Here is a 12096-nt window from a genome sequence, read left to right on the forward strand (position 1 = left end):
CTATTTACATTGAAACTTGTGTCCTTTTAAACCTTCGTTCGGCAATAATTGTGTAAACTGTGTGATTTTCTAAACTAGCTGCATTATATTGAGTTTGGATGACCTCTTGCACTCAGATATTGGCTTCAAATTGGGGGAAAACAAATCAAATTGGCCAGAGCAGACCAAATGCGTCGCCGCTGGGTTGACCTCGACACAAACAAAAATAGATAACTGAACGTGCATTTTGATATCTAAAATGGATCGAGCCGTCCGAGATATGCCTTCACAAAAAAAAAGAGCTGATACCCGGCGCCACTGGAATCCAGAACAGGGTCCAGGACATGAGTCGGCACCCCTGTAATAAGTAACCGATAGACTCGAATTTGCGTGAGACAACATCTGGCAACACGGGGTAACCGATTAGACAGAGAGACAGACCACTACACATGATACAAACGCCCGTCGTGTCTGATACCTCTAGCAGTACCAGCGCTAAACCCATAGCTGGGGACAAGGTTCGTGGTGGGGCACATAAACGTAGATAATGGGTACAAAATATACGAAGGATACAGATCCGATGTGAGACTCGATTATGCCTAGGACTTATTTTCTCGTTGTCATCCTTATCATCATCATAATCATCATCATCATCGGAGCGCGCTAGGTAGCTACTTTAGCTACAGTACAGGATCACCATCACCATGGGGCGGCTCATATGTATCTAGTGTAGATAGAGTACTGGTTTCATGCTGGAAAGAGATGAAGGCTAGCTGTGCTCGTGGGCTGTAAGACCATGTCCTTCTCGCACCAGCCCAGCGATCACTGGATATTGAGGTACCTTTGCCTGGAAAACAAGAAAAACAAATCCAGAGTTAGTCGGTTTATAATTTTATATATACTCTGAAGGCGACATGAAAGCTCATGGATACATAGACATGATTTTAAGATTGAAATTGAAATTCAGAAGCAGATGACCAATTAGCTGAAATCATATCAGAACATTTGAGTGGCTCAGAATATAACAAGTTCGACTGCTCCCTGTAAAGGGAAGCACAGGGAGAGATGCCGACAGACAGAAAGCAAATGATGCTTTCCCGTGAAGGACATTAATTGGGAAATTTATAGATATAGAAGGATCTAGGGACAAGAGCAAGAAATCTGGGATTGGCATTTGTCCTGTACGTCCATATGCGAGAGAACAAAACATCAACTGTTACAAGGAGCGGCACTTTATGCCCGTCCAAAAGACTGCAAGCTTTAAGGGACTGCGATACATGCTTTACAAGCAAATCTTTAGCAAAAGCATGCTAACCCTAGTTTCTAACATCCAATACGCAAAAGGAATGACTTATTTTGCTTGGTATTCCGCGCAAATTAGCCTCCTTTCTCAACTGTCCGCACACTTTTTTTACCAATTAAGGGTATCGTGTGCTTAGAAACATAGCCTAGAAGCCTAATAAAGATGCGCTGCTATTGAGATTAGTTAAGTTAGCAGGTAGACTGTAGGTTATATGCTGCCCTATCGTTCTTCACCATCTTGTGAAGAACTGATAAAGCCAGAAAAATTTCCTGGTAGGCAGCTGTGTTTATCTTAAGAGCTAACAGAAATTAACTGTGATAAATCTTATATCATACTAAATGAAATCTTATTGATATACCCTGTCAAAAAAAATCTTATTGATAGACAGCATTTGTTTTTTAATAACACAAAGTATGGTAGCGTTTTTGGTGACCCAAGATTGTTTTGGTCATCTGTGAAGTAAATGAGGACACTATTATTGAAGAACGAACTGTCAGAGTTCTTGTAATAAACGTCAGATTAAAACTAAGAACTAAGTATTTTTGCATGTTCCTTTCACAAATCAATAGTTTCTCATGACCAGTTATGACATAGTAGTAAAACCTATTCTAAAAGGAAATGATAATTACTAGAACGGCTCATGTTTCTGAATAAGTATAGTACCACTAGATTCTGCACGGCTTCAGTTATTAGGAGCTCCTGTATAGCCCAGGACAAAGAAGATATAAGGACGATAGTGGAACAAGTTAGAGCGTGAAAAGAAAAGAGCACCTGTTCGTTTGAAAAAGCGAATATATCAGGCAAAGCAAATGCCAATTCACCCTACTACTGAAATGCATTCACATTGATCTGTTTTGTGTATAATGAATTAGGCATGAATGACATGTCCTATTACACAACTGGATGCATTAATTGTGAAACTTGATCTCACCAACAAGATAAGGATGTTTTTCAAAACCTAAGTGGTATCGTCTAAAGGTAATATTATATACACTTAACGTCATATCGATGACATGATGAAGAAATGGACATAAATTGAGGAAACACATACACTCATGAAAAATCTAACCCGAAGGACATGAATAAAGAAATATAAAAATGCATCACTTGATAGAAAACTTAATAAATTGGAACTTGCCAAAAAAGCTTCATTTCAAATGACAAGAGAAGACGACCTTAAGGTAGATCGTTAGACACAAAAGTAGCTCGCAGAATTAGTCAAGATCATTACTTGATGAAGAAATGAGTTTGTCTTGCAAAAAAATCCCATTCCATTTGAATTTGGTTTTAAATAAAGCCCGCATGGATGTCTTTGATGCAAAGGCTGAAGTTCTCATCCTCCATTTCGAAAGAAAAGTTGAATTTGAGCTGTTTGGTTAAACCAACCTAAACCTTACATGTTTCCCCTTCGCTATAACCCCATGCCCATGCCCCAACTCATTTGAAACTTTTTCTTCCTCCTTCTCCAAACATACTTTTCGAAATATATAGACATTTTTTAGTTTGAAAATCAGATATTGTTTGAGAATCTCATTCGGTATTCGACTGGTTATCTCTGTTAACCATGGTTACCATAACCCCTGCCCCCCAGACTTTTTTTTCATACTGATACCCAAATCCTTGGTCCTGACTGCTGGCAGGAAATTCTTACATGTATAGATAAACCACTCCCTCTCACAGAGTCAATGACCGCCACAGGCTTGATGATTGAATTTGTCGAGATGAAGCACGGAGTTGGTACACAATATAGGATTTGACTACATGGACAGTAAAAGGGCACAATGAAGTCGTTTCAGCAAGAAACCACATCAAGGGAGGAAAATGCATGACATGAGTATATATGGGCATTAAACATGTAAATGGTTCCAGCATATGTGACTGCACCGAGAAAGCCAGGCCGAAAGCAACACCGCCCTTTGCACACACCACACGACTTGCATACAGCTAGAGGGTGGTCACAGTGTAATGATGCATGCATGGATGGAACAGTGGGTAAGAAGAGAAGATTCAGACTACTTAACTACCTCCGCTGCTGGCTGCTGCCACTGCGGCTGGAACCACCGTTGTTGTTGCCACCGTACTGGCGGAGGTCTCCAAGAACAATGCGGTCCACATCTTGGACCAGCTCCTCATAGTGCCGTTTCACGTCGTCTACCGTCTTGCCGCTGCCCACAGCCCGCGCCACGTTCTGCCACCGGTCAGGCGTGTCCTTGTTGTATGTGTTCAGCGCCTGCTCGAACAGCTCGTTCTGCCTCTCCGTCCAAGATGGTGAACTCATCCTTTAGTGGAAGTCTTGACACCACTACTACTATAACTACAACTACTAGATCACTGGACTGGCTTGTGTTTGTATGCAACAATAGTGAGGGCAATTGTGCAGCTTATATAGTGAGGTGGGAGAGGCTAGCTAGTTGGAGAATAATGCCTCGGAATGGCAGGGGTGTTGAATGGATGTACCTGTAAGCAAATGAATGACAAGGTTGCATAGGAGCCACAAAAAGAAAGAAAGGGGTTTTCATCTCATATTTCCATTACTTCGGCGTGTACGAAATGAAATGAAGGGAAGAATCGGGATCACCCCAGGTCTGCTGGAGGAGGGAGAGGCCCCTCGCGTCTCTTTTTGTCTCCCTATCTTGGTTGAGACTATTTTGGTTCTTTTGCTCATTGGCCGAGCCCTCTAATACTTTAAGGAGGCTAATGACTAATATGATTAGTAATTACCTAGCTAGGCTAAATATACCTAAAGCACCAGATCAACAACGTGATTCTTTGCTGCACTGTTCAAGCTTTAAGGGCACAATTTATTATATATTATCACTACTTATCACAAAATATATTCTTAAATAAATTTTATTTAAATGATGCCCAAATGGGTTAGCACCGCTTGGTTGGACTCAGAGATTAAACCTACTTAACAAAGTAATCCAACAATGCACAGAACGTTACTTGGATGACGGAACGGCTGCGGCACCACGGTTCTATGTAATTGGACGCTTTTGGTTTTTCTGTGAAGGAGGACGTGATTTTCAGGTACAATAGTGCGGGTGATCTCTACCCTACTGCCTCTCTAGTGCCGCACTTCACGCTTTGGTCACTCCCACCACCGCATCCGACCTTTGGCATCATCGACTCAACCATTCAGGCCGGGCTCAGCTTCGTTGCCTTGCGTCGTCATCTTCACTACCATGCCACCAACAAATAAAATGGTCTCTGTGTCATGCGCGTTAGCTTGGCCGACATGTTCGTTTGCCGTTTTTAGATACTTCTACTGGTGCTTTGCACCAGTTTAAACCGGTTACAAGCATGCCTGGTTAGACATATTTTTTTGGTCATACTAGATGATTTTACTCACTGTTTTTGGACCTTTCCGCTTAGACACAAATCTAAAATTTACTATATCCTCGTCTCTTTTCGTGTGTTTGTTCATACTCATTTCACGCTAACACTTCAACAAATACAGTGCGATAATGGCAAGGAATTTTACAACCGATCTCTTCATGATCTTGCGTCCGCTCATTGTAACATCTCAAATTTTTTTAAAACAAAGAAGAATATGAAATTCCTTTTTCCAAAAAATGGAACCAACAAAAACTTTATTTAAATTCTATAATGTGCATAGTGCTCATGCCCAAGTGTTGTGAGTTTTGCTATGATGCTTGTGTGGAGTATTTTGAAATGTTTATAAACCCTAAAACCCTACCCTTTTCAAGTCCAAAGAGGAACAAATAAAAAGAAAACAAAATAAGGGTGAGGCATATGTGGGCTTATGGCCATTTCCACAAATAATGGCCTATGCCCTATTGACCTTACCAAAATGGTTGTGAACCATTACTAAACTTAACTTCACACTCAATGAACCCAACACAAGGACTTTGGGCCAAAGAAAAAGAAAATAAAATAAATTTTTGCATCATATATAAGCCTATGGCTATTTTTGCAAATCTTTGACCTAGGCCATCATACCTTGTGTCAATGACTTGAAAACCTTTCTAAACTCAAAAGAACACCTTTTGGTCAAAGAAACACAAAACAAATCAAAAGAAAAATCAAAAACAAGCCACATATTATAATGGTCATATGTGACAATTTTAACATCTTACCCACTTTGAGCCCTGTAGTAAGAGATTCCTAAACCAAACCCTCTCAACTCTTTGCACCTCATCCAAGACCTCATCAAGTTGAACAATTTTGGTGTTGACCACCTTGACTAAATCCTTTTCTATTGCTTAATATAGGAGTGCAAAGTGGCAACCTCAAATCAGATTCAAGATCTTGTCCCATTTGGATTTTTCCAAATCAACACCATTTTGCACACCACCACCACCAACATGTGCCAAATCTTATTTGAATCACACCCATAAAAGGATTTGGCAAAATTCAAAAATAATTTTCTTGCGGCCATTAACACAAACACCTTGTGTGCACTGATCTACCGACTCCACACACTCCAATATCCAGAGGTTTTAAGCTCACACCCTCACCTCTCTGGTCAACCTCAACACCCTCTTGCACCCAGTAAACATTGCCAAGTCCCAGAGACCCAAGACCATGCATGATTTGGACAAAACTATGCCATGCCGTGAGCTCATGCACACACCATGCCAACCCCTCTCACCTGCCCTCTCTGGTCCCTCTCACCATGTCTCTGAGCTCGCCCTCACTCTCCTGCACCTGCTGATGCACGCCATTGATCAAGGAGACGTCGGCATTGACCAGACCAGCCCGCGCCCATGCCTCCCAGAACGCGCCAGAGCGCGCCAGACATGTCCCTAGACGCGACGGTGCACCACCTCGCCTCGTCGCTGTCGTCCTCCCCTCGCCGTCTCCTCTATCCCACATGATCACCAAGGCACCAGGAAGCTCCCAGACAACCTCATTGGACCGCGCTTGCCCTGTAGCTGACGCCACCGTTGACGACCTCCGCCATGTCCGTGGCAGAGACTGGCGTCGCATGCACACCTCCGTCCACCTCCTGCAGCGCCACGACGCGCGTTAGGACCGCCTCGACGTCGCCAACAGTACACACCCACTCCCTTGCCCCTTCACCGCCCAGAACGCCATCGCCACCATGACCTACCCCGTGCGCCTCGGCCACCCCTCGCCGCTATAAAAGGCGCCTCTCCCCAAGCCTTCTGAGCACACCACCCGCTTCCCCTCTCCCTTCTGAGCCTCCTCGACCCCTTCCTCCTCCACATTGCCCCTAGCGCCGCCCCAATTTCCCGCCGGAGCCCCGCCAGCACCCTGCAAGCTCGCCGTCGATCCCGAGCTCCCCTGGAGCCACCGCGACCCTCGCTGAGCTCGCCATCGTCTTCCACTTCGATCGCCCGCCTCGCCGAGCCTCGCCGGATCCCAGGTGAGCCGACGTCGACCCTCACTGCCGCCGGTAGGGTTCGATCCCGTCGCCTTTCTGTCGTGGAAGGAGACGAGCCACGGCCGTTAGATCGCCTTTTAATCCAACGACCACCACTCGCGCGTACCGATTCGGGTTTAAAGACCCACTGACATGTGGGGTCTGCTGTCAGGCGGCCCGCTGAGCGCTGAAGCGTAGTTGGGCCGGCCCATTTGTTTTCCCGCACGCCCGTTTAATTCAAATCTCGTTTAATTCAATTTAATTCAACTTCAACACTGGTGCTTTGATAGAAATTGAATAACTTCAAATCTACCAAACCAAATTGAGTGATTCAAATTGTTCTTGAAAGCTTATGAAATTATCTAGCAAACCCCACTGGTTTCAACTTTAGATTCATTGTAGAACTCATGTAGTAAAAATAACAAGGCAATAACTTTTAAAACTTCAATGATTTATTAAAAATCAACCATAAATGATTTTGAGTTGATTTCAACTCCTATAATTCACATTTCACATACTCTACATGAATATGAAAAAACATAGCATAGTTGTTTACATGATCATGGGCTAGAGCAAAATAATGGCTATGTGGCCATTTCTAGTCCATTTGAACTCCCCTAAAATTATTTAATAAATGACATGAGAGTTGTTCTCTCATTTAAATCTTTGTCCCAAGTAATACAATATGAGGAAATGATCTTAGTTATAGAACCTCATATTGCATTACTTAGTGATATTAAATTGTTCCTAAAGTAGTATTTAAATTGCATGAGATGATGAATCTCATTTAAATCATTTTCCCAAATGGTAAATATGAAGTGTTGGCTTTGGTCAACATGATCTCATACTTATTATTTGAGAGATTAAATCTTAACAAGATTCAATGAGAGGAACTTATTTCTCCAAAAGAAATAAATAAAACCCTAATCCATATTTCAATAAGAGGAAATTATTCTTCTTACAAGTTTTCTTAAAAAGAAAAACCAAGCCAACCACCTTGTGATTAATGTGGTGATGATAGGATATCTTGTGTGATCCATTTGAGTGTTAAGTCTAGCACTTAAGCATTGTGTGGTGATTGTATGCCTCGTATCCGTTTATAAACGCTAGTACCGAGGACTACCAGGAGGAGGAGGTCTTCTACCAAGAGGAAGAAGAAAGCTTTGATCACTGTACCAATCAAGGCAAGCTATACTCTTGCAAGTTACTCAAGTGCAAGCTCAACTTGAGCAAGCCACTAATACTTACTACTTTGTGTTTACTTTCCAAGTCCCAGTTTTTAGCTTACAAAGCTTTTGTTTTGATTATCAAGGTTTACTTTTATAGTTAACTTGAGTCTAGATATGGAGTAGTACAAGAACATCAAAGTTAGCCTAGAGAGATACAAGCTAGTTAGCACCCCTCATGAATAGTTGCTAGTGCTAAATCTAAAATTGACTACTCTAGCTGGGAACATGTGAATCTTTTGACTTTGAAAACCTTGGAATGATGAGTCATTCTATTGAAAGATTATGGAAGGTGAAGGTGACTTGAATGCCATGGTGATTTTGACAAAAACTGATGATTGGGTTCGGATGCGATACCATTCCAATTTTTGAGTACCCCCACAATACCTGATTATGGGTAAGGCTTTAGCTGGAAATTTATGTGTCTTAGTATGGGTTCCCTCTGAACAAGCGTCATAGAGGTTATGCCGAGGCTGCCTCCTTTGAAAGTGAAATGACGTGAAATGAGGTGAATGTACTACCCAAGCCCTGTGCAGTGAAGGAGATATGCCCTCGAGGCAATAATAAAGTGGTTATTATTTATATCTTTATGTTTATGATAAATGTTTATATATCATGCTATAATTGTATTAACCGAAACATTAGTACATGTGTGATATGTAGACAAACAAAGAGTCCCTAGTATGCCTCTTCACTAGCTTGTTGATTAATGGATGATTAGTTTCATAATCATGAACATTGGATGTTATTAATAACAAGGTTATATCATTGTATGAATGATGTAATGGACACACCCAATTAAGCGTAGCATAAGATCTCGTCATTAAGTTTTTTGCTATAAGTTTTCGATACATAGTTACCTAGTCCTTATGACCATGAGATCATGTAAATCACTTATACCGGAAAGGTACTTTGATTACATCAAACGCCACTGCGTAAATGGGTGGTTATAAAGGTGGGATTAAGTATCCGGAAAGTATGAGTTGAGGCATATGGATCAACAGTGGGATTTGTCCATCCCGATGACGGATAGATATACTCTGGGCCCTCTCGGTGGAATGTCGTCTAATGTCTTGCAAGCATAATGAATATGTTCATAAGAGACCACATACCACGGTACGAGTAAAGAGTACTTGTCAGGAGACGAGGTTGAACAAGGTATAGAGTGATACCGAAGATCAAACCACGGACAAGTAAAATATCGCGTGACAAAGGGAATTGGTATCGTATGTGAATGGTTCATTCGATCACTAAAGTCATCGTTGAATATGTGGGAGCCATTATGGATCTCCAGATCCCGCTATTGGTTATTGGTCGGAGTGAGTACTCAACCATGTCCGCATAGTTCACGAACCGTAGGGTGACACACTTAAAGTTGGATGTTGAAATGGTAGAACTTGAATATGGAATGGAGTTCGAATATTTGTTCGGAGTCCCGGATGAGATCCCGGACATCACGAGGAGTTCCGGAATGGTCCGGAGAATAAGATTCATATATAGGAAGTCATATTCCAAGTTTGGAAATGATCCGGTGCATTTATGGCAGGTTCTAGAAGGTTCTAGAAAAGTCCGAAGAAATCACCATGGAAAGTAGAGTCCCGGAGGGACTCCACCTTGCATAACCAGCCAACCCTAAGGGGAGGAGTCCAATGTGGACTCCCCTAGGGTGGCCGGCCAACCCACCTCAAGGAAAGGTGGGAGTCCCACCTTGGGTAGGACTCCCTCCTTGAGTAGGTTTCCCACATATGGGAGGTTTTAGTGTTGGGGTCTTATTCGAAGACTTGGACTAGAACTCTTGGTGCTTCCACCTATATAATGAGGGGCATAGGAGAGGGGGCTGACCACTTCAAGCCTCAGCCTTGGCCGCACCCCTTAGAGGGCCGACGCCCAACCCCCCTCTCTCCCCAAACCCTAGCGGTCTCTCTCCTCCACCACATCCCGCACGCTTAAGCGAAGCTCCGCCGGATTTCTCCACCACCACCGACACCACGCCGTCGTGCTGTCGAATTCAAGAGGAGCTACTACTTCCGCTGCCCGCTGGAACGGGGAGGTGGACGTCGTCTTCATCAACAACCGAACGTGTGACCGAGTACGGAGGTGCTGCCCGTTCGTGGCGCCGGAAGCGATCGTGATCAAGATCTTCTACGCGCTTTTGCAAGCGGCAAGTGAACGTCTACCACAGCAACAAGAGCCTCATCTTGTAGGCTTTGGAATCTCTTCAAGGGTGAGACTCGATACCCCCTCGTTGCTACCATCTTCTAGATTGCATCTTGGCTTGGATTGCGTGTTCGCGGTAGGAAATTTTTTGTTTTCTATGCAACGTTATCCTACAGTGGTATCAGAGCCGTGTCTATGCATAGATGGTTGCACGAGTAGAACACAATGATTTTGTGGGTGTTGATGCTCTTGTTGTCTTTAGTTTGAGTACTTTGCATCTTTGTGGCATAGTGGGATGAAGAGGCTCGGGCTAACTTTACATGACCGCGTTCATGAGACTTGCTCCTCGTTCGACATGCAACTTGTATTGCATAAGAGGCTTTGCGGGTGTCTGTCTCTCCTACTATAGTGAAGATTCAATTTACTCTTCTATTGACAACACTAGTATCACCGTTGTGGTTCATGTTCGTAGGTAGATTAGATCTTACTCGAAAACCCTAAACCACGTAAAATATGCAAACCAAATTAGAGACGTCTAACTTGTTTTTGCAGGGTTTGGTGATGTGATATGGCCATAAGGAAGATTTATGCAAGCTGGTGCATGACTTTCATGAGGGTAATTTACAGCTACAGAATATAAATGAGTCTTTCATTACCCTTGTTCCTAAGGTGCATAGTCCTGAGAGTGTTAATGACTTTAGGCCTATTTCACTCACAAATGCATGTCTCAAATTTTTGACAAAACTGGTGGCTAATAGATTTCAGCAGAGGATTTTGTCCTGTGTGCATAAGAATCAATATGGCTTTATCAAGAGTAGAACAATTCAGGATTGTGTTGCATGGACTTTTGAATATCTATATCAGTGTCATGCTTCCAAAAAACCTTTGGTGATCATGAAGCTTGACTTTGCTAAAGCTTTTGATACTATTGAACATGAGGCAATTATTCAAGTGATGTCACATATGGGTTTTGATTGTAAGACTATAAAGTGGGTGAAGGATATCCTCTCCTCTGGAACCTCTAAGATTTTGTTGAATGGTGTTCCAGGAAAGCAATTCTCATGCAAGAGGGGTGTTAGGCAGGGTGACCCTCTGTCTCCAATTTTGTATGTGCTTGGGTCTCGAATTGTTGCAATTGGTGATCAATGATGCTCTTAGAGCTGGTTTATCGTCACTGCCTATTGAGGTGGGTGACCCAGATTATCCAGTGGTGCAGTATGCAGATGACACTTTGCTCATTATTCCTGCTGATATGAATCAAGTTCTGGCTTTAAAGGATATTTTGCATAAGTTCTCTGTTTCTACTGGTCTGAAGGTTAATTATAATAAATCCAGTATGGTTCCAATTAATGTGGCAAGTGAGGATATTGAGCTGCTGGCCACTGCTTTTGGTTGTCATGTTGCAACTCTCCCTTTCACTTATTTGGGGTTGCCTCTGGGAACAACTAGACCAAAGATTCAACATTTGACTCCTATTGTTACTAGATTGGAGAGAAAGCTTACAAGCATTTCTAGTTTTTTGTCTCAAGGAGCTAGGTTGCAGCTAGTGGATTCTGCTCTGTCTTCCATGTCCACATTCTTTTTGTGCTCTATTCAAATTCCACCTGGAATTTTAAATCAGCTGAATAGGATTCTAAGGCAGTGCTTATGGAGGGATAACATTAATACACCAAAGCAGTCATTGGCAGCATGGGAAATGATATGCAAGCCTAGGAATAAAGGTGGGGTTGGTATTGTTAATTTCCAAAAGCATAATGAGGCCTTGTTGTTGAAATTTCTGGATAAATTCTATAATAAAGCAGATACCCCCTGGGTCAGTCTTGTATGGAGAACTTACTACCAGGAATCTGTACCTCATGCTGAACATCTCTGTGGCTCTTTTTGGTGGAAAGATGTGTGTAAATATTTGGAAAAGTATAGGCAAGTGGCCACTGTTTTGCCTGGCAAAGGAGATTCTTTTTTATTCTGGTTAGATAATTGGAAATTTGAGAATTCAACTACCCCTCTTAGTGAGAGATACCCAAGGATTTTCTCCTATGCTTTGAATGATAAACTTACGGCCAAGGAGGTGTATGAAGTTG

The 12096-nt window shown here is 42.5% G+C and overlaps 1 protein-coding gene across 1 annotated transcript; it reads right to left on the minus strand.

The window, feature by feature from the left end:
- Positions 1-386: 386 nt before the first annotated feature.
- On the minus strand, positions 387-3618 carry LOC124672639 (protein RADIALIS-like 3). Its single transcript, XM_047208841.1, has 2 exons — positions 3307-3618; positions 387-826 (listed from the first exon to the last, which is right to left on the minus strand). Exons 1-2 carry the CDS (start codon positions 3558-3560, stop codon positions 802-804), a joined length of 279 nt encoding a protein of 92 aa, XP_047064797.1. The 5' UTR covers positions 3561-3618; the 3' UTR covers positions 387-801.
- Positions 3619-12096: the final 8478 nt, after the last annotated feature.

The sequence above is a fragment of the Lolium rigidum genome, chromosome 1 (assembly GCF_022539505.1).
Source record: "Lolium rigidum isolate FL_2022 chromosome 1, APGP_CSIRO_Lrig_0.1, whole genome shotgun sequence".
Classification (NCBI taxonomy): Eukaryota; Viridiplantae; Streptophyta; class Magnoliopsida; order Poales; family Poaceae; genus Lolium; species Lolium rigidum.

What these genes read in the sequence shown, in the direction of transcription:
- LOC124672639 (XM_047208841.1), bottom strand. Translation starts at nt 3,560, where the DNA reads ATGAGTTCACCATCTTGGACGGAGAGGCAGAACGAGCTGTTCGAGCAG. An exon ending in GGCAGCAGCCAGCAGCGGAG is followed by an intron (nt 827 to 3,306) that starts GTAGTTAAGTAG and finishes CTTGTTTTCCAG; the next exon opens with GCAAAGGTACCTCAATATCC.